This window comes from Otolemur garnettii, unplaced genomic scaffold (assembly GCF_000181295.1).
Source record: "Otolemur garnettii isolate 467f Iridium unplaced genomic scaffold, OtoGar3 scaffold00192, whole genome shotgun sequence".
Lineage (NCBI taxonomy): Eukaryota > Metazoa > Chordata > Mammalia > Primates > Galagidae > Otolemur > Otolemur garnettii.
In genome coordinates, this window is record NW_003852587.1 from 2,769,055 (window position 1) to 2,796,799 (window position 27,745).

Genomic DNA, 27,745 nt, shown 5'->3' on the forward strand with positions numbered 1-27,745 from the left:
AATCTGTCCCACCCGTGGGCCCCTCCCCAGGGCCAGTACAAAGATCAGCCCAGCCCTCAGTGTCCAGTTCCCCCCGGAGTTCGGTAGGACAGACTAACCTGCCCTCGGGGTCCGCCACGACCTCACTGCCAGGCTACCCTTGGTTACCGGTACCAGGACTTACTGTACCCAGTAACGTTTCCCAAGCATCCGTGCCGGGACCTCCTACACCCAGTAACAGCTCTCGAGATTCAGCACTAGGGTCCACCGCATCCACAGTGCCTGGCTTCCCTTGGATATTGGTACCAGGACTTACTTTACCCAACAGCCTTTCCCAATTGTCTATAGCACCACCTCCTGTACCCAATAACTCCGTCCAACTGTCAGTGCAAGATTCCACCTCTCCCTTAATATCCGGCACCCCCCGGGGGTCAGTAGAAAGACCTCCTCCTCCTACACTCAGTAATCCTTCCCAAATGCCAGCACAAGGACCTCCTAAACCCAGTAACTCTCCCCGAGTGTTAACGCGAAGGTCCTCCCAGCTCTCAGAGCTGAGGTCCCGCCGGGTATCAGCTGGAGGATCAGCTCCACCCCCGGGCGCTCCTGGAGTGTCAGCAGTAAGGTTCGCCCCGCCCTCAGCGCCCGGCTCCCCCCGGGTATCTGCAGAACGATCGGCTCCGCCCCCGGGCTCCCCCCGAGAGTTGGTAGAAGGGTACATCCCGCCCTTTGGCGTCTCCACTCCTGTACCCACGGCTTGGGAGAGTGTATTCCAAAGAATGGCGAGTCAGGAGAAGCCGGGTATCGCAGGCCACATGTTCGACGTAGTCGTGATAGGAGGCGGCATCTCAGGTCAGTACTGACCGTAGTGGTGGCCTGAGTGGCTTTGGCTGGCCCAGGGTGGGGGGCTAGTAGTACCTTTATTCCATTTGGACAGTCTCTTCTCTATCTATGCAAGAGTGTAATCTTGGCGGGCTCGGATCCTGAGAGGTGGGAATGGGGGTTGGGCAAGTTTTGCTGGTGGTGTGAACTAGGGAGGAGGGAGGCACAGTAATTTTACTACTACTACTATTAACACTAATATTTAATTAACTTGCTGTGCAGTTATATTAAGTACTATGCACTTTATGTGAATTTCCTCAGTTCTCAACAGTCCTGTGAGATGGGTACTAAATTCACCCCCATTTTAGAGAGCCAAGAGACGGAGGTCTGGGGAGTTTCAATAACTCTCCTGAGGTCAATTCTCCTAGCTTAGGAGTGGCTGAACGATTTTCTCCCATTTAAGACCCACACTCCTAATTCTGGAGGTGGCTGTTTCACCTCGCTGATTTCATATCCTTTGCCCTAAACACTGTATCAGCTATCTATATCTTACTATACTTATATCCTGCTCTTCTCTAAGCATCTTACCTTAAAATCCTTTAGGAAAAGACTTTTTTTTTTTTTTTTAAGGAAAGAGGCATGAGCTCTTATTTTTAAACTACTCCTGCCTTTTTTAAGAACTTGCTGAAGGCGTAAGGCATTTATTACCCAAAAGTATCCCCTTTATAAAGCAGAGGCTAAGTGCCCTATTTTCCCCTCCTGCTGGCTTTTCCTTCTGGCCCTTCCCCTCCTCCTGGTTTAGGTTTGTGTCTGATCAAGTGAGGGTTGCATGAGGCTTTTCAGTATCTTGCTGGAAGCCTAATCGTGATTCACATATTAAATTGTCACTTACATTGTCCTATTTGGTAAAGTGTTGAAATGTAGGAAATGTGTTGCGTTACAGTCCTAGCCAGGATCCCACACTCACCTGTTGACCCTGCCCTCATACCAGCAGAATCTGATTTAGACAAAGGAAGAAAGAAGATGTCAGGAAGTAGGTACAGTGAACCCCCCAGTAGTTATTTTTATGTATAATCATTTTGAGGGGACTCTGAATGTGCTTACAAATTCATTTTGAGTGGAGAAAGCTTTTGACTTGACCTGTTCAGGATAGTCACTAGAAAAGAGATTGGTATGAACTAATGCTTTGACAATTCCAGCTTCTGCCAGAAAAAACATGCATATGTGTTGGAACATCAGAAGAAAGCAGATCCTGATGGAGAGTAAGGAAAAGGAATATGTCCCTTGTTTCCCTTCATTCATTCATTCATTCATTCAGCAAATACTTGTTGAGTGCCTACAGTGAAGTAGACTGGTATTTCCAAAAATCTAGTCCTTTTAGGTAGGCCTCCTAGAAGCACTATGATTATTGATCACTGGAAAATAAATACAATAATGTGTTGTGAAAATTGATTGGGAGATGTGTGTCCTCTCCCATCTTCATATCATTTATATTCCACAATTCACTGCTCCTTATGGGATTTTATTATTGTCTTTTCCTTGTTCTTATCCCAGTATTCCTTAAGGAATACTGTCTTTTTTTTTTCCTCTGCCTGATTACCTACTCTTTCTCTCTTCCCACACTTTCAATATGTGGTCATTCGCAGAGGTAGATTCAGCATGTACTGAAGAACCTTATGCTTTATGCCCTTATAACTGCAGGTCTTCTCTGATTCTCATTGTAAATAATTTGTTTCACCCTGAATCTCATGTTCACAATTTTGCTTTCTTATTTTTTAAAGAGGGTACCCAAATTACATAACCTTCAGACCCCACAAAACCTGGATCTGTCCATGGTTCCTGATCACCATTAATTATTAATTAATTTCCATTTGGGAGAGGTAGAGGGCATCTCTTGCACAGTAGTTCACACATCTATTCCAGAGGCCAGCTTCTAATCTATCAGCAACTGGAAAAGTACTTGGCTTCCTCTAATGCCATCTCTATTATATCTGAATGATTTTGATACTCATACTGACCAGAGACATTGCTTTCTTTCTGTGGTACCTTTCAAGATAGTTCACAACTAAAATGAAAGTAGAGACAAGTCTGATTCAAGTCAGATCCTGGACATAGGGTATTTCATGAGCAGGTGAGAGGCATCACTTCTCAAGCATTCTTGTGAACTCAGAAACACATCATCTTTATATGTGCTTGGCAGTATCCCATGAGTTACTTGACAGTCCCTGGGTCAGTTTTAAATGCCTTTGAATAGTCCTTATAACTTTTGTAAGGACTTACACACTTTGATATGTTATCCACATATTTATAACATACAGCCAGTACTTAGCAGCTGCAGTGCTATTCCTATTTTATAGCTCCCAGAAGAGTAAATATTCTCAATGACATTACTCAAACCCTATCTATATTATCAGCATTATCTTTTACTCTCTTTACACAAAGAATAGCAGCATCCTGCTGTATTCTTTTTTGTCATTAAAAACATAAAATAGAACATGTCTTACAGCCACAAAACTCTTTTTATCTGTCCACCCCCCCCCCAATTTCATATGCTATACTGTGTTAGTAGTTGAGAGGGGAAACAGCTCTGCTCATTTGTTAGTCTGGTGGTGGTGTCTTTAACATGCTCTGATCCTTATCCATCATTCATCATCTATCACCCATTCCTTTGTGAAAGTCCTTTCATGTTTTCTGTTACACTATTAGATTTTTATCCCACAATGAATGCCCCTTTTCCATTCCTTCATTGTGCTCATATTCTTGCAAACTTCTAGTTTTGAAATGAGTTGGAGGTTCCACTGTTTATCACTTTTGGGCTCTTACACACGTTCTCCACTTTCTTCTTTTAGGACTTCAACTTTCTCATCTGTAGGAAGCTCTCAAGTCTTTCATTTGAATCCTTTTCTTTCTCTGAACTCCTATCCTGTAGCTTGTCTGCTCTTGGATATTTTGCACTTGAATACTTCAGATTCAACGTGTCCAAAAGTGACCATGCCTGCCAATCCAGCCTCTCTTCCTAAGTCCCTTGACTCTGTTCTTGACATCACCATCCTATCCATCATTTTAACACATTCTTTTCTTTCATCTTCTACACTCTTTTAGCAAACCCTTGTAACTGCTCTTTCGGGCTATCCCTCTTCTCCATTCCCTGTGATGCCCCCCCCCTTGCACATCCTCTGGAACAGACTTTTCAGCCCTGAAGCCCACTTGGTTATGACCCCCTCCCCAGTGGCCACTCTTTACATTAATGGCTCTCCCTTCATGTCCATACCACATGCAGTGTTCTCTCAGACTTGATTTTTCTTAAATGCTTCTTTCATCACCTCTTCTGTTCAAGGTCTTCAATGGTCTCCCATTACCAGCCTCTCAAGCCCCCCTTCTATACCCTCAATTACCTGCCCCCACTTTGTTGGACAAGTAGCATTTCTCACCATTCCCCAACATGGATTCAAGCTTTTAGTCTCAGTGCTGTTGCTGTCAGGGCTTTGCTAGTTTATTATGACCCTTCATGCCTTTCCCATCATATTTGTTTTCTTTCTTAACATGGAGGTACTTTTCTCTGACCCTTTGTAGCCTATCCATCCTTCATACCTGGTTGAAGATCCTTTCCTTGATCAGTCTGGCTCTCAATGACTTTTTTTTCCTCCTCTTGTGTAACTTGTAATCTACACTTAACTATACACTTATTTTCTGTCTCTTATTTCTTGATTTTATTTTTAAGTATAGTGTGGTTCATTCACTGAATTTAGATACTATCTCCTATTCATGAGCTATCACAGACATAACAAATGACAGAAAACTAGTGGTGGAAGATTTAAAATCTTCCCTTAACTAAGAATTTCTGAAATGATTCTCTTTAGGGAGAGAAAAAAAAAAAAAGGAAAAGAGAAAAAAGTCCACCTCTAGGGGACAGTGCACACTTCCTTCATGGATCTGTTTGAAATTTTAGAGTCTTTGGGGTCGAAGGGGTTTTAAAAGGCAATCTAGTCCAATCACCTAAGAGTTTAATCCTCTGGACAGCATCTCCTTAGTGATTATCTGGTTGTAGCTTCGAACACATTTAGGAAAAGGGAATACTCTATCCCTCAAAGAATTCATTACAAGTAGAGGTAACTCTGGCTCCTAGGCTTGTTCCAGTATTTCAGGAGCCTCTACCATGTGCTAGTCAATGGCTAGATCATGGGAAAGAAAGAGATACGTAAAGATGTGTAAGTAGTGTCCCTGTGTATAAGATGCCCATGTCCTGTTTGTAGAAGTAATCAAGGGGGTAAATAATTGACATGAATACAATGAGATAAATATTAATGTTATAAATATGAACAAAGTTCTAGAACCTTGAGAGATAAGTAGGATTTTAACAGGTAGATAAGAAGATGGAATAAAGACATACCAAGCAGGAGCAATTAGAGGAGCACAGATAAGAGTCATGAGGGTGTAAGCCCGACATGAGCAGTGCTTAATTTAAGCCCATGGTGAAAATTCCAGGGAAGGAAATAATTGTTTCTTATGCCTCTAGGGATGTGATCCTGGTAGCTATTGAGATGACTCTTAGCGCATGACATCTGCCTGTGATTTTTGTGCCTGTGTGAACTATGAATGATTAGCGAGTGTACAATAAAAACACCTTACTCATGATAATGGTTGATGGTCCTGGGCAAATAGAGTTTCTCCATGTATTTGCAGTTAAATTCCAAGTGGCATGTAGAAATAGCTCTTGGTGTCCAAATAGCATTTAAGCAATAGAACTTCTATATTTGTCCAGGAGCCAAGCTCTACTAAAAGAATTGAGAGCACTAGCCACCCAGAACTCTATGCTGTGTAAAACCAGCAGGGATCGAATTGTTCTCTTCATCTGAGACAGGAAAGCTGTTTTGCAAGAATGACTAATGTTTGGAGTTCCAAAGATTGAGTCCACAGCAGACCACAATTTCCCCTTTTGCTGAAATACATCATCCATACAAATCCTTTTTGCCATTTTAGGCATTTTAACCCAGAACTTGGCAGCACGTGTTGTGTGGTTTTGCAGTGACTAAGAAAAGCTTCCATTTTTTAAAGGCTGCTTATTTTTGGTGCCTTAGTTATTTAGAGGCTCTGAGGTTCAGTGTGGAATAAGCATTTATTTTATACCTTTTAGGATACTTCTCTACCCTTATTTTATTTTTTTTCCTCAAAAATAAACTAGAAAACTTATACTTTTTTTAAATTAAATCATAGCTGTGTACATTAATACTGTCATGGGGTATAGTGTCATGTTTTCATATACAATTTGAAATGTTTTCATAAAACTGGTTAACATAGCCTTCATGTCATTTTCTTAGTTATTGTGTTAAGACATTTATATTCTACATTTAGAAAGATTCACATGTACCCTTATAAGATGAACCATAGGCATGATGAAAACTTCTACTTTATAGACTTCTTCATGCTGAACAAAGAATATAAGAATTACAGTTATTGGGATTCTGATGTTTTTGAAATCTTCATGGTTGAATGAACTTTGGTTTTATTTGACATTTCATGGGCAGTTTTAGCATTTAGTGAGTACTAAAGATTTGAATTTATACATAATCCTCAGCTAATGTGAAAAACTTATTTTAAAATAGATCTAGTTATAGTATACATCTATATATCACAGAAGCCAATAAAGAAGAAATAGAAATTTGGAAGCCCATTATTGGCAAATATTGGGTCATATAATCATGTAGTTATGACATAGAAATATTTTAACGTGTAAAAAATCTTGCAGCATTTGGATACAGGTGTATCCAGAAAGAATGAGGTTGTATTATGGTTTGAGTTCACATACAGAGGCTTGCAAGAGTGCCAACATCTGAGATTTAGAAAGTATAGACACTGGCTCGGCACCTGTGGCTCAAGTGGCTAAGGCGTCAGCCACATACACCTAAGGAGGTGGGTTTGAATCCAGCCCGGGCCCACCAAACAACAATGACGGCTGCAACCAAAAAATAGCTGGGCATTATGGCAGTGCCTGTGGTCCCAGCTACTTGGGAAGCAGAGGCAGGAGACTAGCTTGAGCCCAGGAGTTGGAGGTTGCTGTGAGCTGTGATGCCATAGCACTCTACCTAAGGGGACAGCTTGAGGCTCTGTCTCAAAAAAAAAAAAAAAAGAAAGTATAGACACCCATTAAGTACTTGTTTAAATAATATGTTTACATACATGAAATGGATATATTTCATAATGATATGTTTTTTTTTCATTTTAAGTTTTAGTGATTAGAACTTCACAATTGAATTAAAACATTTTTTAAATGTTGTGAACGTTTGAGACAAGTTGATTGTTGGCCTGTTTCTCCCCCTTAATTGTGACAAATATTTAATATATTTCTGCCAAGAATTTATATTTTCCTTCAATCTATTCCCTTCTCTGTTGTCATATAGCATTATATGAAGTGTTTGAAATAATGGTTTTTGTCATCTAAGCCATAGAGTTAAGTTATATGTGTTATGTCTTCTGATATCTTTTTTAGTACTTAGTTTTATGAAGGTCTGTCTCTCTCTCTTTTTTTTTTTTCTTTGAGACAGAGCCTCAAGCTATCACCCTGGGTAGAGTGCTGTGGCATCACAACTCACAGCAACCTCCAACTCTTGGGCTTAAGTGATTCTCTTGCCTCAGCCTCCCAAGTAACTGGGACTACAGGCACCTGCCACAATGCCCGGCTATTTTTTGGTTGTAGTTATCATTGTTGTTTGGCAGGCCCGGGCTGGATTCAAACCCACCAGCTCTGGTGTATGTGATTGTTGCCTTAGCCACTTGGGCTATAGGCGCTGAGCTGAAGGTCTGTTTCTTTAGCTTTCTGTTCCAGACCCCTCCTTAATAATTTCTTTCTTCCACGATTTATTGTAGAAATGGTTTGTATCTTCTCATGTTGACATACTTCACTCACTTAAATCAGGGTCTGGGCCTCTTCACAGGTATTCATTCATATCTTCCCCATGGCTTCTATGAGTGTTTATAAAAAGCCCTTTTCTAGTTGTTGCTAGGCCAAATCAACAAAGCCCCACTTATTCACAGTATTTAATTGATTGATTATATAAGCATGTCAATATAAACACAAAAAGTAGATGATAAGCTTTGAGTGTTGAGTTAATTACATATTAACTACATCCAGGGGTCACAGAAGAGTGGCCTATAAGAGCTCAAAGGAACAGAAATGGAGGCTCGGAAAGTCAAGTTAATTACCAAATGCCACAGAATTCTTAGTAACATCCAAGGGTCACAGAATGGTGGCCTATTAGAGCTCAAAGGAATAGAAATTGAGGACCAGAGAGTCAAGTTAATTACCAAATGCCACAGAATTCTTAGTAACATAACTTGACCATGCACACCTAAAATACTGACTTTCAGGACTGTGCTCTTTCTATACCTTGACTCATTGAACTTGCTCTGTTAGCTTATCAATCTATAGATCTCCAGTAAACCCTATTACTCCTTTATGTTGAAACTTGATGCTCTAAGGCCTAGTGATGATTGTTTTATAGTAATTTATACATTAGAACATATTAGCTTTGTGAACATTTAAATTTAAAAATATGGAGCATCTTATTAAGTAAAATAAGTTTGAAATGACAATTTTATTTCCTTTTTGAAAAGTTTATTTCTAGTACATTTAGGATAATGTATAGCGATTGTCTGAGTAGTTTAGATCTGTGGTTCTTAGCCTTTTGGATCAAATGTCCCTTTAAAAATCTGATGAAAGCTATTAGACCATAGAAGTAAGTATTTGTGACTAATACTGAGATGTCACAGAAGTGGTGAAAAAAAATTCAAAGTGTTCATTACATCATTGGACATTAACTAGTAATGAATTAGTAAATAGATCATGATGAAAACAGTTAAAACATTCATGCTGAAAACTATTGCACCTATATTTCCTGTATTAAGTGCACAATAAATGGAGAAGTGAACCTGACATGTCTTGAAAAGAAAGAATTTGGGAGAAAACATTGGTAAAAGAAATCGAAGACTGTGGTGGTTGATAGGCTTTCTTTTAGTAGTTTTCCAAGATCGCTATTTAAAGATTTTACATACTGAAGTGAAACTTTGCTATGAAACATGCATTTCTTACTTAATATGCATTTGTGATAGCTTATAAAGATCAGTGGCTACTAAAAACATTTGACAAAATTTGGACCCAAGTGGAAGAGGGAGGTTTTGGTGTGAGGGTATTGTCTAGTTTATCTGTCAACCCATTCATCAATCCAGTAACTTGTGTGAGGCATAGGATCCCTCTGTGTCGCAGGGATTACAGCTATGAGCCTGAAGTACTGTTGATATTTGAGATTAGTTCAGAGGTCCAATGGCAGCAAAGAGAAAGGAATGGTTAATTCTACCTGGAGGAAATGACAAAGAAAAGTATTTCATGGAGGAAGTAGTGTTTGACAGAAGTGTCTTAGATTTTGGATAAATTCTCAAATGTAATGAAGATGACCTTTAAGGTGACTGTTTCTGGATTAAATGAGTCAGTTGGGAGCTATGGCTTAAGTTAAAGACTTTTGTCTTGTGTAGCTATATGTATGTGTATTCATTCATTCAGTAAATATTTGTCAATTGTGTGTTCACTATATGCCTTGAGTACAATTTGTGAGTTTCACTCTCTGCTCCTGCTCTGGGAATGTTGCCTAGAAAACTTCAGTATGAGTTGATGTTTGACTGTACTTTTTATTGTCCTTAGAGTGTTTGGTCTAAGAGTCCAAAAGTTCAGTTATATAAGAATTCTGTTGGCTAGAGACCACTTCACTGAATAATAGAGAATTAATTTTAAAGTGATAGGTGATAATGAATGCCAAAGTTGAAGAAAAATGTCACTTTTAGGAATAAAGAGAAGGAAGTATGAGAGGCAGCAGAGCTTAAGTCATAGCTATTCGAAGCTTGAGCCCTATTTGAGTTTATTGCTCTATTTGAACAATTTTTTTTTTTGAGACAGAGTCTGTCTTAGTCACCCTGGGTAGAGTACAGTGGTGTCACAGCTCACAGCAACCTCTAACTCTTGAGCTCAAGAGATTCTCTTGCCTCAGCCTCCCATGTATTTGGGAGTACAGGTGCCCGCCACAATGCCCGGCTATTCTAGAGATGGGATTTCGCTATAGCTCAGGCTGGTCTCCAACTCCTGAGCTCAGGCAATCCACCCACCTCAGCCTCCCAAAGTGCCACCACACCCAGCCTATTTGAAGAATCTTATGAGAGATATGACCAGCTGTCCCAAAGTGTGTTTTGAGATACAGTTGGGTTCTTTTTTAAGGTAGAAGGGGGAGAAATGCTGTGAGGAACAGATGTCTTTGCTGTAGGATTTGTACAGGCCTTTAATATTTTAATATTTTCTGGAAGGAGAAATAATATAAGATGTCCCAACTTCTAAGAACGTTGATACTTTTCCCTAGAGCATCTTATTTGACCAGTGTTCCATAAAGCATTTTGGCAACTGCTGCTTTAAGCTACATCCCATCCCACTGTGCAGAATCTGAGGACAGCAGTGTGGAGTGCCCCTGGTGTATTTTAAGTTTCAATGAAAGAATGAGGTGAATAATGAATTAAGAGATAATTGCATTCCCTAACTTGGGTGAAATCCTTTTATCTAAAGTGAAGATGAATGCTGAACAATAATCAAATAAATTAGGACTGTCTAGACAACCAGTCTGTTGAATTCAGGGCAAATTGAAGTTAATTGTTAGCTTTCATCTATTTATCGTTTGAGACAGCCCTATCTTTTTAGCTTATCAAAGGGATTAGAAGATTTGGCCTTTCTAAAAGCAGAGAACTGTCTCTGAAAGGAAGCATAAGATACAGATGGGTATAGGTGTACATTAAATTGATATGAATGGTTTTATTTATCAGACACAAGTTTTTGTGCACCTTGATAGTCTATTTTCTTCTGCCAAAAATCACAATACTGGGTCAAAGATGAGAATGTGTTAGTAGTATTTAGAATCTGCTTACTTACTTAGGCATCAAGGTTAAAATGATCTGGCATCCTATCTTTGCCAATCTTTCTTAGTTGCTGGAGGTAAATATAATCTAAGTAGCATCTGAAACTTCCCTGTTGCCCTCATCCACACGAGCATGGTTCTGTTTTCTTAGTATGTGGTTCCTCTATTCATTGCAACAAGCATTTGGGTACGGGTAACGTGGCAGGCTCTATCCTAGAGATGCAAAGATGTGTAACACATTTTTGTTCTCGAGAAGTTTGAAACACACATTTAGCTCATTTAGGCATCTCAATAGATCTAAAACAAGACACTTGATATTTCTGCATGACTCATTCTTCTGCTGGCTATTTCCAACTTAGTACATGGCATCACATTTACCCAGTTGCTCAGGACTCTTTGCATTTTTCTTCAACTTTAACATTCATCATCATCTAGGAATGTGTATAGAGAATATTGCATAATACATTTTAAAGTTAATTCTCTATTATTCAGTGAAGTGGTATCTGGCCAGTAGAATGCTTATATAACTGCTTGTTTGAACTCTTACATAACTCCACTTGGACAATGGACTGAACACTCTTAGGACAATAAAAATACAGCCAAACTGAAGGTTTTTAGCCACTGTTTCTAAAGCAGGAGGAGAGGGTAAAACCCACAAATTTTACTCAAGGCATATAAGTGAGCACACAATCAACAAATACTTACTAGTGAATGAACAAAATTTAGAGCCATTCTTGACTCCTCTCCGTTTGTCCTACACCACATCCATTCCAGCAGCAAATCCTGGTAGCTGTATCCTCAAATATGTTCTGAATCCAACTGCTTCCCACAACTACAACCACAGCCGGTCCTGTCCAAGCCATTGTGGTCTTTTGTTCTTGTCCAACCCACCATGATCTCTAGTCTCCCTGCTTCCTTCCTATTTTATTTTATTTTGAGACAGAGCCTCACCCTATCACCCTGGGCAGAGTGCCATGGCATTATAGCTCACAGTGACCTTAAACTCTTGGGCTCAAGCAATCCTCTTGCCTTGACCTCCTAGAGTGCTAGGATTACAGGTGTGAGGCACCATGTAAACCTGGCTCTTCCTCTTTTTCCCCTTTACACTCTGCTTTTGTCACAGAAACCAGGATGATCTTTTAAAAAGTTGAGATAAGATGAATCACTCCCCTACTTATAAACCTCCAGTGGCTCCCCATCACATTGAGACCAAAGCCCAACATCATTGTCATAGTCTACAAGGCTTCATGTCATTCATTGTCTTCTTACTTCTCTGGTCTCATCTTCTCCTCACCCACTCCCTTTTGGCTATGCCAGCCTCATTGTCCTTTAAGCACATCAGCCTTGTTTCCATCTTCCCCAGATACTTGTGTGGTTTACCTCCTTACTTCATTAAGGTCTCTGCATTAATGTCACCTCTGAGAAGTGCTAACTGATGACCCTATCTAAAAGAGCAATCCCACCTCCATAACTCTTTCTCCCCTTACTCTCCTTTATTTATCTTCATAGTACTTAATATTTCCATAATAGTTGATAACACTTAATATTTATTCCTTTATGTGTTTATCTGTCTCCCTCATAAGAATGTCAGATGCATGAGGGCTTTGTCATATGCACATAGTCACCTCGAAATCACAGCACCGAGGACATAGCCTAGACCTCACAGGAATGCAGTATTATTTGTTGGATAAGTGGATAAAGGAATGAATTTATCTGGGTTTGTGATACTTGTGAAGGTATAAATATATGTACTTGCAAAAAGATTCAGTTGCTATTCATGCCCTAGATGCTTCTCATGTACATGGCCCACATTCCATGCATCTGTAGCCTATATTTGAAACCTTCTAAGGAGAAAACAATTTTGTATGGAAAAAAATTCTTAATGCTTGTGTGAAGTAGTTTTCTCTTTGCAAATAAAGTGATGTTCTATATGAAACAACATGCATGAAATAAATTCAAACAAGTCTACCTATACATTAAAAGATGACTTTCTCCCATTCTTGACCCCCAGCAGTACTCCCTGAAAGATAACTGCTGTGATTGTTCATTGTGTATCTTTTCAGACATTTCCTGTGAAAGTATGAAGTAGGATCTCAACCTTGCTTATTTCATCTTCTATATTTCAGGGAGCTTTCACTATTTTAAATAGTCATACGGTATTTTACAGAATGCCTCCCTCCATTATGTCCTTATATAAAGCTCGTTGAGCACATGTGTAGATTTATATGTAGAAAGATATGCTAAGGCTGGAAATAGTAGATGAAAGGGAAATGCATTTAAAAAAAATTTTTTTTGAGACAGATTCTCACTTTGTTGCCCTCCGCAAAGTGCTGTGGCATCACAGCTCGCAGCAACCTCAAACTCTTGGGCTTAAGGGATTCTCTTGCCTCAGCCTCCCAAGTAACTGGGACTGCAGTCACCCACCACAATGCCCAGCTACTTTTAGAGATGAGGTCTCACTCTGGCTTTGGTTGGTCTCAAACCTGTGAGCTCAAGCAGTCCACCTGCCTTGGCCTCCCAGAGTGCTGGGATTACAGGTGTGCATTCAAATTTTTGATAGCTAATACTTACAAGGTTGTATCATTTTGCCACCAACAATGTAAGGGAAATTCTTTTTTTCCATATCTACTTCAACACTTTAGTCCCATAAATCAAAATGATATCTTATTTTAATTTGTATTTCTCGAATTGTGGGTGAGATCGAGCACCATTTTGTTGAAGGACATTTACATTTCTTCTGTGAAACTTTACTTCACATGTTTTACCCATTTAAAAGTACGTTTAGTCTTTTTTTATTGAGTTGTGAGAACTTTTTCTATCTTGAAGAAATGAATTCTTTGCTGAATATTGTAAACATCTTCTTTTTCTTTTATGGCTTCTGGGTTCTGTGTCTTGCACAGAAAGCATTCTTTATTCCAAGAATATTATTTTAGAAAAATATACCTTTTTTATTCTAGTTTTTTTTTCTTTTCTTTTTTTTTTTTTGCAGTTTTTGGCTGGGGCTGAGTTGGAACCCACCACCTCTGGCATATGGGGCTGGCACCCTACTCCTTTGAGCGGCAGGTGCTACCCTAGTTTGATTTGTTTTTTTTTTTTATTTTTGACATTTAAATCTTTCATCTGAGTTTATTCTGAGTAAAGAATTAGAGAGATTCTTTACTTTCATTTCTTTCCTCAAATCTGATGTCCCAGCACCATTTATTGACTGTACCAGGATTTATCTACTAATTTGCATAATTCAAGATACTTCTAGATCATATTCTCTCACATTTCTCTGTCTCTCTAATATTGTACCAGCACCACTCTTTATGCTGTAGTTTTTTTTGTTGTTGTTGTTTTGTTTTTTTTTTTTTTTTTTGGCCGGCCGGGTTTGCACCTGCCACCTTCAGTATATGGGGCCGGCACCCTACTCCTTTGAGCCACAGGCGCTACCCTATGCTGTAGTTCTATCATGTATTTTAATAAAAGATCAGGCTAGTTGTGCTATTTTTTAAAAGAATTTCCTGGCAAGCTATGGTTCCATGTGATGTTTAGAATCAGGTTCTCTAAAATAAAGAGAGCTAATTTTAATTGAGATTTCATTACATTTGTAGCTTTGTTTAGAGGAATTAAGGTCTTTATAATACTTTTTCTTCTCATTCACAAATAAGAACTATCTATAATTTTAAAACTGGACACCTTACTTTTTGAATTCTTTTCTCGTTTCTCTCTTTTGTTTGTTTATTTCTTCTTATCAGTGTCCTAGGCTAGGTGTCTACTGTCTATGCACCCTGATAATTTGATCTCTTGTGTAATTTTTATGCTTCATTTCACTCTTATCAAGTGACATTGGCTAGCCAGCCACTTCAAAAGTCATAGAAGCCTTCCTAAGTCTCACTAGGCAAGCTGGCTTAAGTACCCTCAAAGTACCTTTTATATGCCTTTATTATAGTCTAGAATACAACAAACTTGATAATATGTTTACCTTATTGAACAATGCTGAAAAATCCTGTGCACATTAACCAAGGTAGTACTTTTCCATAAAATGCCCTCTGAGAAACTCTGAGTTAGAGAAATCAGGACCGTGGAAGTATTGTTTAATGAAGAACTTGAAATTACAAGTAAGTAATCAGCAATACCAAGTATAGCATAAAGAAGTTTAAGAATCCAAACAAAACTACAAGCCTTAGAAAAAAGGAGGCCATCAACGGCCTTTAGGATAACAGTGATGATGACAGTTCACACTGATGGGACATTTGTCACACACCAGTCACTTGTCTGAGTAATTACATGTATTACCTTGTTTAATCTTCACATTGGCCACCAAGGAAGAAGGATTATTATCTCTGTTTACAGATGTGAAAATAATCTGAAGAAACTTTCCTTAAGGTTATCATATGGTAAATGGTAAAATGTGATCCCACATCACATTAGCTCTCTAGTGCAGTCTCTTCCACGTATTACTAGGACAGTTAGTTGGGAGTCTGCCCTAGGAATGTTTCATTTGACCAATTCATTAGAAGTTTTTTTTAAAACTGTGAATCCCTTCGGTTGGAATGCGTATCACTGTGTTTCTGAGGGGTTTTGAATTGTAATCTCTGAAGTAGACCATTCATTAATAACTTATTTCAACAAATAATTCCTCAGTGTCCACTGTGTGCCAGGTACAATGCTAGGCCATGAAGGTGTAGCTGTAAGCAAAAGCAAGCAAAGACCCTACTTTCATGGGGACTTAATTAAACAATATACCGAATAAAAAACCAGTGTGTGTGTATGTGTGTATGTGTAGTGCTAGGTGGTAATGTGTGCTAAGAAAAAAGATAAATCAGGTAACAGGGACTGAGTGTGACAGATGACTAGTTGGTTATATGCTTTGATAGTAGGATCACTGGACATCTTTAAAGAGGAATTTGCTACATTTCAAGGTTTATTTTAGTGAGGAGATAGAGACACTGGATCGTGTTTTGTAAAATCAGAAATCGCATAGGAACTAGAAAGGGTGGCATGAGTCAGTTGGAGAAATTTAATTCTTTGCTGGGATAGAGTAATGGGAATGTGCTTGAAGCAGATAAAGCAAATGGCCCTTGGCAAGGTAGAAAAGATAGGGGCAAGTGTGGAAGCTGGGTTCCAGGGTGACAGGATGCTTGAGATTTATGCCCCAGGAAGCAAAGGGATAATTTCCTTGGCAGCTTTGTTGCATATATTAACTCTGAAGGTGTAGTATGTGGGTAAAATCATTTTCTTATAGCAGTTCTCTGGGGACAGTAGCCATTTTGGGATGTTGGATACACTGCAGAATTAATGAGAAGAGTTTCCATGGGCAGTGAGAAGCTGGAGATTGGTGTGAGGTTGCCATGGCAACACCACTGCTGACTGGGTACATGTCACCCAGGCTCTCTTGATCTAATAACCAGAAGTAACATTGCCTTAAACTGTCAAATAAGGTGTACTATTAGCAGACTTGCTTCTTCTTCTTTTTTTTTTTTTTTGACCTCTCTAATAAATCCATTGACCTATTTTATTTTGGTTTCTATAAAACCCAAGTGATGCAAGAGAGAGAAGTCTTATTGTTTTAAACTCATAATCCCTATTTAAAACACTTATTGCAACTTAAAGATTTGCATGTGCCATAAGCTACTATTTTCCTGTTTGGGGTTTTTGTATTTTGACAGTGATTTCATCTCGTTATTTGCACAGTAAGGCCTTAACAAACTCTTTGTGAGTGTTGCCTCTGTGGGCTCTCTACTCTCATAGAAAGCCATTAAGAGACCCAGGAATTCTGGGCTCTTCCTAACGGGCTCTATTTGCTACAATTTGGGAAAGGAAGACCTTTGAGTGTAGGGGATGGCAGATTTTTTCAGTGCCCACTTAGACTTCTTCTCTAAAGAAGAAGGTGGGTGAATTACAAACATTTAATAATAGGACACTTGAGAGTCTGCCCCAGTAGCCCCTTTCTAAGGTGGCCCCTCATCTCCTACAACCCAGTGAATATCAAACACTTACTGATTTAAGAGGTAGTCACACTGGTAGCTGAAACCACACTGGTAGTTTTAAATTTATGGTATATTGCGTATGCACCATGGAAATCCAAGTATTGCGAAACAGATGCTGCCCCCAACTCTATCTATTCCCCTTCCCCAGCTGATTGTTAATCATTTACTGGCATACCTGTTTCAAACCCTTTCCTCATCTCGTGGGTGAGGGGAACAGTGAGAAACAGGCTTATCACCCCACATTTCCTATGGCCACTGAATGATGGAAAATCAAAGAAAGGGAGGACCATAATGCACAATGGTCTTTGTTTTTGCTTAGTAATGTATATTACTTTGGAATAAAATGAAATAAAAGTAAACCTTTTTTTTTGAGATGAGAGTTTTCTCTCTTCATAATAAATGTGAAAAATAAAAATATTGATTATAAAATCTATTTTTATAGTAGACAAATTTTAATTGGGGACTTGCCTTCAGACTTAAGAACCTTGTCTGACAATTGTATCCCCCCCCCAAAATGCTAAATAAATATTTTGAAAGGTTCTGGCAAAAGCCCTTAAGCTAAACTCAGTGCAGTTGGCAATTGAGATATGATATTCTTTCTGTAAGAGATCCTTGAATTTTGTAGTGATTAGTGGGTGGTAGACTACATAATGAGTGATACATAAAATAAATACTAAAAAGTTAAGGAATCATAACTTAAGACTTAATGTGCTTAGTTTTGTCCATTCAAATCAACAGATAGCCACAGTTGTTATATTAGAAAAGCTTCTCTGGACCACAAGTGTTTGCTTGAGCTTTATTTATGACTTACCGAACATTCTAAAATAACTACTTTCCTAACAGTGCCTTACCTTTATTTACGTATTATGTATTTTCTAACCTTTAAATTATCATGGAAGTTCCTTATCAGGGTTTTCTTCATAGTAAATATGCAAACTGAAACATTAACACCTATTTACTTAGCATCTTAGAAGAAATGTGCTTTGTATTTAGTGGATTTTTCTAAATAACTTAAATCTTTCCGCTTTCACTTCCAAGATCTTTTTTAAAACTATTTTTCTGAAATCCATTTTAAATGTTTTAAACATATTCTTTATTTCTTAAGCTAAGAGTTTAAACTCTCCTTGCTGAGATAGGGCCAATCACTTACCTGTAATGTAGAAACAATCACTTTTTTTTCAACTTTTTTATTTTATTTGACTACCAAACTGCAAAATTACCTTCATCACTCACTGGTGTGGTCATTGTACTGGCTCAGGTAGTACCTAAGCCCCTTTAGTCTCCTGAATAGTATTTATTGATTATTGGCACTGAATCTCACTCACCAAACTTGTTTGGAGTTATATGCTAGATTAGATTTTATTAAGGCTCCAAATGAGGGTGGGAGAAGTAAAATTCTGCACTTTTCAGCAGATTTTTGTTGTGGTCATATCAGGCACTTTGAGTCAAAAAAAGTTTCATCTTTTTTGACTTGGTAATCTCCCTCCTAGAACTTAACCCTGAAGAAATAATCATGCATAAGAACAAATGTTTATGCATAAACATATTTTCATTACACTTTCATTCTTTTTCTACATCAGTCAGCACAAGAAGCCTTTGGCTCTGTCCCAGAAAATAGATTGCACCAAGATTGTCAGATATTGGTTTGAATTTATATAACTGTCAGGGGATGCCTTTCTTTATTAGCAGTTTCCGAAGATTTGTTGTATACCTAAATCTTTGATAGTTATCACCAAAGTAAGGGTAGTGTATTTGAAGGGGTCAAAATTGCACACAAGCATTAGCAAATAGCAGTGCTGGATATGGTTTAGACTCTGTTTTAGATCTTGGAGACTCAAACTCATCCTTGATTCTGGCTGTGTATATACCATACTATTTTATACATGACTAAAATGCTGTGTCAGCCCAAATCCTGTGAGAGCAGGCATCAAGACAGAACTAGTACTCTAAGAGAGTTATTGTAGGAAAAGCCTGTGAATGATAAAAGGAAAAGAGAGTGGGAGTAGACCATTAAAGAAAAAAGTGATCCTGTATGATTTTCTACAGTCTGGATTTTGTTGACTACATCCTAGTGGTGTTATTTAATGTGTCCCCCGACCCCTAGGTATCACATGTAGAGGCTTATACACATGAGAATTTAATTTGTTCCTCCCTTCTGTCCATCCATCTGTCCTTCTGGTTTGTAAAACTTATTCATAGGTAGTGGTATGTGCTTCCATCCGGAGGCAGATAACATCTGGTTATCTCTTTTTTTGTATGTGATGTTAGCAGCTGTTGATGATCCTTATGCTAGATCCATTAATTCATTAGAAGTTTCTTTTTTTCTTAACTTTTTTTTTTGAGACAGAGCCTCAAGCTATCCCCCTGGGTAGAGTGCTGTGGCATCATAGCTCACAGCAACCTTCAACGCCTGGGCTCAAGTGAGTCTCCTGCCTCCGCCTCCCAAGTAGCTGGGACCACAGGCATCCGCCACAATGCCTGGCTATTTTTTGTTTGCAGCCATCGTTGGTGTTTGGCGGGCCTGGGCTGGATTCGAACCCACCACCTTAGGTGTATTTGGCTGGCGCCTTAGCCACTTGAGCCACAGGCACCGAGCCCATTAGAAGTTTCAAAATGCTGACATTCTAGTTATTTTAGTCTTTACTTACTAGCTGGCATACTTTTGTACAACGAAATCTCCCTTCATTAGCTATCTGGTTGCTTTGAGAGTCAGTATAAATAGGAAAGGTAGGATGAATGCTAGATTCTTTCCTTTGTTTAACATTTTCAAAATGATAAGTTGGTTCCCTAGCATTTTCCAAAGGTAGCCAATGAGAATTTTTGTGTTTGTTTAGTATTATTATGAATTCATGGAGTTAAGCCATTGCAGATGTTATCTTTGATACTCAAATTATTCTGCCTTTGGCTCCTGGGCCTGGGAGTACATATAGGTAGATTCCTGAGTCCTATTGACACAATTCAAGTAGTTTTTGACCGCCTCATTGCTTTCTGGTATAACTTAATATTCCAGGATTATTTTATACATCTTCCTCAAATAGGTCACAAGCCATGGTTTATTGTAGTCAGAATTGAATTTTTAGAAACCACAATCTGGGTGCTCAGAGTGTTCACTGCTACTGGTTAAATTATTTTTTTCTAGGCCTTTTCATTGACCAGGAATATGTTTCTTTTTTAAAAAATATAGATTATATCCAGCGATCATACCAATAATTTCAATTCACATTTAGTACTGTAGTGTTATTACTTCATCTCATAGTTCTTAACACTTCAATTTCCTTATCCCCAGACACAAAATCCTGCATCTCAACAACACCTACCTGATTGCTCAATTGCTTTATCCCATACTACATACATAACAACTTCAGGATAACAACAATAATACTACCACCAACCAAATGATTATTAAGAGAAATGTTTGCAGCTCCTTTTATCTTTAGGGTATACACCATTAGAAATGAACCATCAAATCACTGAGTTTTAAAATCACTTGGAATAGTTCTTCTTATCAACCACTTGTACACAAATCTACACATCATTTATATCATTTTACTAGTCTTTTCCCTGGTGCCACTCTTATTTCTCTTTTACTCTATTATTCTAACTAGCATTTTCCCCCTTGTATTATGTTTATCTGTCTCCTTCATTTGAGGAGAGTCTCCTTCATTTTTTGTAACAAGATCCATTAATTATAAAGATAAGTATTAAGATAGCATTTGAAGTGCAAAAATAAATGTCAATTTAAAAATAAATGTATGCATACATAATTTCCTCACACTGTAGCTGAGAGTTCCTAGAAACAATGGCACCTAAGTTACAGTGAGCACACCTGGAGCCTGGATCTTTGTTTCTAATACTATTCTCCAATAAAGGGGACCACAGGTCATTGGAGAAATGGTTGATTCTAAAGTTGGGGCAGGAGTATCCTGTTGTACCAGAAAGTAAAGAATTATACACACACACACACACAAAAATGATGAGAATATGTCAAAGGAGCACAGGAGCCAACTAACTGTAAGACCTTTCAGTGACCAAAGCTGGAACAATTTGAGTAACAAAATAAATATCATAGTATCAAATTCTAATACAAAGTATAAAATAAGTTATTTGTGAATCCATACTGATAGAAATAAATGATTTGATAAATAAATGGGGAGAAGAGACAAATGCCCATAGCAGAAGAATTCCAAATATTATATGTAGATATTCTACCCTTCTGAAAGTGGAACATACTCTCCACTGCTTAAGTGTGAGCTATGCATAGCCTTCTTTCCATAGAGTATATTATGGAAAAGGAGAAAAGGAGTAACTTTATGGTAGAGAAACTTAACAAACACTGTGTTAGCCAGGTGATCTGATCAAGGTCAACATCAGTGATAAATCATGCTGATAGCATGCACCATTAATAAAATATTGATCTATAACACTTTCTTAACTTTTCTAGTATTATTATATTGGGTTTTAAATACTCTTTTCTGAAAGCTTTTATTTAGAAGTTTACTTACTTGTTCATGGCTGTGTTGGAGCCAATGAGTAAAGTATAAAGCATGGTTCCTACCTTTGGGTAACTTAGAATCTAGTGAGGGAAGCAATATCTAAGATCTACCAAGCACATAGTCGAGTTATACAGCAAAGGAAGTGATTACATGGGGGTTTCAAGTTGAGAAAAGCCACTGAGGCCTGGTTTGTCCAGGGAAAATTTCAGGAAAACATATTCTTCTTTTTATACTATCAAGATGTTTAGAAGAGGGATACAATGGGGATTGATTAAGAGCCTCAAAAAATTCTTTAAATATGATATGATTGTCACCAGAAAACAAGATATACATTTTAGAATTATTACATCTCATTTCTGTTAACCAACCTAAAATGCAAGACAACTAAACTGGTCATTTTGGTATCCCTTATAATGGGTGATAAAATTGATGCCTTAGTTAGTCACAATATGATCAAAATTTATTAGAAAGGTAGCAAGATCATTGGGTTGTGTGTGATGCCCTATATTCCTTTGGTGTGTTAAATCTCTAGCATTCTAGATGTCTAGATGTCTAGCATTTGATGTTAACATGTTCCTCCCTTTTTACCCCCTCAGGACTGTCTGCTGCCAAACTCTTGGCTGAACATGAAGTTAATGTTTTGGTTTTGGAAGCACGAGACAGAGTTGGCGGAAGAACATACACTGTGAGGGTAAGTGGTGTTAATACTTACGTATAATCTCTCACTCAAACTACAAGTGGTGCCGTTGGAAGTCACAGGGCTAGAGACAATCTCAAGAGTTCATACAGGTAACCCATTTGTCCCCCATAGCTCTAAAGTACTCCATCAAATAAATGTCCATTCTCTTCACCATTACTAAATAAAAAGTGATATAGCCTCTGACATTCAATAAGTAGCTCACATTGTAGTGAAGACAACAAATGTGAAGAAATAACTTTAATACAGTATTGTAATTTCCATACTAGAGATCTAAATCAAGTGTGCAGTATCTCAGGTGGGGTTATAGTTTGGCTGGACTAGAATTGACTATATACCCACAACATACACATCCACATGCATACAGACACACACACTTGCTCTAGGTTCCATATTTATCCAGTGATATACAACTTAATAGAAATGTGGCGGCTACATGAAGCAGGGCCAAATACAGCTTATTTTTGTGCAACTTTTGCCCTTGGCCCTTGTTCCCTAAGAGTATGCTGCTGCCAGAGACACTCTTTGCTTAGGTTGGGTCTGGCTATGTATGAGAAGGAAACCCAGTTCTTGTTTTATCACTGCCTTTTTAGACTTATATGCTTTTTCCATTCTGGAAAAATGCATGCTCACTATTATTTATGACTACTTAAAGGAGTGGTTGCAGGTGTTTGAATCTGTGGGCGCTCATCAAAGTACATAAGGAGATTATGAAGTGTGAGAAGGAAACAGGGGCAAAGATGGAATTTGGGGGCACATGCAGATAAAAGCTGGGCCAGGAACAGAGGTAGAGGAGCCAGAGAGAGAGAAGCAGTAGAGGCAGAGGAGGAGGACCAAACTAGAGTAGAGCTTTGCAAGTCACTGAATGGAAGAAGATGGGATGCTCAACAGTCAAATGACATAGGATAAAGGCAGAAAAGACATCCTTATGCTTGGCAGTTAGAAGGTCCTTAATGATACTGATTGTTAGAACACACACATAGAGTATTTAAAGCTGTGGATTGTCAGTAAGGACAAAACCAGACCAAGGAAGTGACTGAAAAGAAAGGAAGCATCTATCTAACCAGAAGTTGTTTCAGTGAAACTAATAACAGAATGGTATAGGCAATGGTAATAACAGAATGGTTTAAGCAATGCAAACATTTGATTATTTCATAGTAGTTCAGTGGTAGGTAGTCCAGGCTGATGCAGGAGTTCAGTTTTGTTATTAAAGCTTCAGGCTCTTGCTATCTTTCTGCTCTGCCATTCTTTTCATATTGACATATTGCCTTGTGGTAACAGAATGGGTGTTGTGATTCTAAGTATCAAGTTCTCATTCAAGGCAAGGAAAGTGGAGGGACAATCTCAGCCTTGTCTGCAACAAAGAGTTCCCTTTGCCAGAAGACCCCAGTAACATTTGTTTTAATCTCATTGGCTAGAGGTGGGTCACATGGTCACCCTCAGCTGCTAGGAAGCCTGAGAAAGCAAATATTTAACATTTCCAGGATACATAATGGAAGCAGACTTGGGAGAGAAAAGATGAAAGGACACTAGAATAACCACTAGACAACATCTGACCTAGGACATTGTAGCAGCTCTTTCAGTCACACTATACCATGTTAACTTCTGTCATTGCTTCCTACTATTTTAAATATACAGGGACATATCATAGGCCTATTGCCACTTTGCTCAGCTTTAAGAATGCTCTACAGCCTTGCTACTACTCAAAGTATGATCTAGGGGTCAGCAGCCTCAGAGTCAACTGGGAGTGCAATAGAGAAGCAAAATCTCAGGACCTGTTCTAGACCTCTGAATCTGAACCTGCATTTTGACAAGATCCCCAGAGGACACTACAGAAGTGCTACTCTACCTTTGCTTGATTGCCTTAAATTAACGTCAATCCAGATAAAATTTATTTGGGGGATTTCTGAGTACTCCCTCAGATGTAGTCCACTGGGAGGCTATTGGCCTGGGAATGATGAGCTTAGGATTCTAGTCTCTGTACTGGCCCCACATGCTGCTTTGGGTAAGTTGTGTTAGTACTTTATATCTCTGCTTTCTCACATGGGCAATAAGATATATTCTACATGCCCTTGAAGAAGCTCCCTTCCATCTTCAAATTCTAATTGAAGGCAGTGTGTTGTAGTACAAATGAAGGGTTGCATATTCTGTCAGTATGCCCTTATTAGATAGGATTCTTCTGTCATTTTCTGAAAAATACTCCTTCATTTTGGAGATAGTTATTAAGTTGTCCCTCAGCCCTACTTTCCTTATCTGTAAAACCTCTTGGTTATTAAATAGGAACATCAGTCATGTTGCAGATTTTCAGTTAAGAACAAGTTTCTTTGTGTAAGGGAAATGAGAATTCCAACATGCTTATCCCCGTCTATGTTATTGGCCTGGGCTGCTGTGCCATGCTGCATCATTTATATGTGTCAGTGCCGTACAGGAACTATTGTATATTCAGCAAGATTTTACACCACCCTTAGGTATGTGAGAAGGGAATCTCTGAAATACTTAGAAATATTGAATACTAAGTAGGATTTAGCATTTATAATTCAAATGACTAGAGGAGAAAAAAGGAGCTTTAAGAAGCAGGGATGAAAATAGTTATTTAATAAGAAACTGAACTCGAATACTATGCTGAATTGCTTTCTAATAGCATAATCAATTATGCTGATTTTAGGAGGAGATGTCATAAAGTCTACTCTGGGTCTTTAGGTACTGAAATGTTAAATTTGATATTGTCACCAGGCAGCTGTTCAGATAGCTCTCTCATTAGTTTAGTGTCCCAGTTTTTTCTAATGTGATTCATTTGTATTTCTTCAGAATCAAATACATGAAGTTGAAATGCCTTCAGGGCCACCACAGGTTTCGTATATTTGCATGTGTGTAGCTCTTCAAAGGCTGCGTAGGTAGTGAGATCTTAATCAAGATCCTAAAGACCGAGGGGCAGCATAGTACAGTATTACACTTCCGGTATCTTCATGGCACCTCTTTTTAAAGAAATATTTGTAAAATGTTTCACGGTCTTTATTGCTCTATTTAGGATTATTTGCTTTAAAGATAGTGTCATTGTTCTAAAGACATCATGTTTGAATACTCCAGGGAATCTCCTTGCTGTCTTTGTAAAAGCCTAGATATTTACTGGAGTGCTGACTATAGTTTTGTTTTTCATATTTTAAAATGGATGTTGGACACTAGAAAATATTTGGAGGACGGTACGAATGGTTAGTAAAAGAGACTGTAAGGATTAAAGGAGAGACAAGTTAAAGAACTCAAAGAAGCCCTTCATTTCTGAAACTATGGCAGAATGAAAACCCTGAATAACTCTCCAATGAAATAAGTAAAACATTGAGTAAAACAATGCGTGTTTTTCTGACATAGAAGTTAGAAATTGCAGATCTCTTGGATCTTGAACAGGCATCTCAAACTTTATTTGTAGCACATCCAACTTCTGATCTTCTTCATCGATACTGCTACAAATGAACAACCCAGACTCAAAAATTATAAAACATATAAGCAAACAAGGCACCAATAGAGAATAAGCAGAAAAAAAATGATTCAGAAAAATTTTATAACAGTTGGGTTTTATACAGAACATAAAATTGCTGTTTAATATGTTTTAAGGAAAAGAAAATGCTGGCTCGGCACCTGTGGCTCAAGTGGCTAAGGCGCCAGCCACATACACCTAAGGTGGCAGGTTCAAATCCACCCGGGCCCACCAAAACAACAATGACAGCTGCAACCAAAAAATAGCCAGGCATTGTGGCAGGCGCCTGTGGTCCCAGCTACTTGGGAGGCTGAGGCAGGAGACTTGCTTGAGCCCAGGAGTTGGAGGTTGCTGTGAGCTGTGGTGCCACACTCTACCTAGGGGGACAGCTTGAGGCTCTGTCTCAAAAAAAAAGTAAAGAAAATGCTTAAAACTAGGAGCAGGGTGAAATAAACTAAAAAAATCAAGTACATTAAAAAATGATTCCTAAAAATGAAAATATACCAATTAAAATTTTATAAACTTGGTGGATAGGTTAGTTTATTAGACATAGCTGTAGAGTGAGTAAAGTGATAGATCTGAAGGAATCATCTACAATGCAGTTCAAAAATAAAAAATTGGAAAATATGTTGGGGGAAAGCAGAGACACAGAAGATAGTGTCACAATAGAATAAAAATTAGTGGCTAAGGATTTTGAACATTATTGGAACACAAGACACCTGACATGCCCAAAGCATGATAAATAAAAATCAACTCTCATTCAGACAGCCGCTTGAGTTATAGGCGGCGAGCCTCAGAGGCACTTCATAAGGGAGATGTAAGGCACACTTAAGTTTTAAAAAGTAAATGGGGCTATTTTAAATAAGGCATAAAAACTACCCCCCACCCCAAGTTTTAACTAGTTTTTTGACTAATTTTTCTCATTCTGCAGAATGAACATGTGAACTACGTCGATGTTGGCGGAGCTTATGTTGGCCCTACCCAGAACAGAATCTTGCGCTTGTCTAAGGAGCTGGGCATACAGACATACAAAGTCAATGTCTCTGAACGTCTCGTTCAGTATGTCAAGGTAAGGCTGACTTTTTACCCAAATGGCCAATTGGGCAGCATTTTGAGAAAATATTTGGTTTATTTTCAGTTATTTGTTTTTATCTCAAAGCAATCACAAAACAAGCCCTTGGCTTTAGAGTAGTATTCTTTCCTTTACTTGTTCTTTTTTCTTTAAAAAAAAAATCCCTAAGGACTCCTGGAATCACTATAGGAGATCATGCCTCAGCTTGGTACCCCTCCATGTCATACACTGTGGCCTTCGCAGGCAATACCCCCACTCCTAATCCAACCATAGTGGGCAGGGAGGCTTTTGGCTGTCTCTTAATGCATTTGCAGGGCATAGGAGTGGATGTGGAGGGAGCCTGCAGCTGACATACTTACACACACACACACACACACACACACACACACATATATGCATGTACACACAAGTTCCCAGGCCATCTCTGAGTCACCTGGGAGGCAACTCTAAGGCCCAAAGAACACAATAGTTTGAGGCCTTGAAGTGGTTATTCATCTTCATTCTTACCTGGCATTTCTTTTGAACACTTTGATCATTTCTTCTGTACCTGGCCTTGACTCTTGGGAAGTCTAGCTCTGTTGTCAAGTGTCCAGTTTCCTACTGTTTAAACAAGAGATTGTTTAAACTCTAGCTGCTGATAACCACCCAAGAATTAGCAGCTGTTGCCAGTGTTTTTCTTTCTTGTTGAAGCCAAGCGTGGAGTGACTGGAGTCTGGAAACATGCCTTGAGAAATCAAGTTTCCAATCTGACATTATACCCCAGTTCCTGGAGCTAGTGTCACTGGGGACAGAGTCATTTGTTTATTCAATCTAACATCAGGATTCCCATGCCACCAATCATGTTACTTCCCAACAGACACATCTCCTGTCCCACTTCACTATGGACAAGTCACTATGGGTCTGGAGGCTGTAGGGCTTTTAGAATGTCCTAGGAGTTAATGATAATTGCAATGCATGTACAGTGATGCCCAGTCAGGGCACACCAGAAATCTTTGCAAACTCTGATACCCATGTGCTTTTGGATGCTTGGGAGAGTCTGGCAGTGACATATGTGGGAAAAAAAAAAAGAAAATAGTATTCTTTTAAAAAAACGGTGGGATCAGAGGTCAAAGTAAGAATGAAGAAGTAGTAGTTAGGGTCTATAAAAAGTATACAAAGTGTTTAGCGGTGTTGGCTTCAATAGGCCATGACCAAAAACAAACAAACAAACAAAAAACCCCCTGCTAATCAAGGGCTTTGGTTGGAGTTTTTGCAAGAGTGGACTTGCTCTATCTGCCTTGGGCTCTAGAAGCAAAAA

The 27,745-nt window shown here is 38.6% G+C and overlaps 1 protein-coding gene across 1 annotated transcript in view; it reads left to right on the plus strand.

Annotated features, from left to right (window-relative positions):
• Positions 1–565: 565 nt before the first annotated feature.
• MAOA (monoamine oxidase A) overlaps positions 566–27,745 on the plus strand; it is a 94,472-nt gene continuing 67,292 nt past the window's right edge. The window contains exons 1-3 of the mRNA XM_003800997.3: positions 566–828; positions 21,804–21,898; positions 26,308–26,445. Of these exons, the coding sequence (XP_003801045.2) occupies positions 756–828; positions 21,804–21,898; positions 26,308–26,445 (306 nt within the window). The 5' untranslated portion in view covers positions 566–755. The remainder of the gene's footprint in view (positions 829–21,803; positions 21,899–26,307; positions 26,446–27,745) is intronic.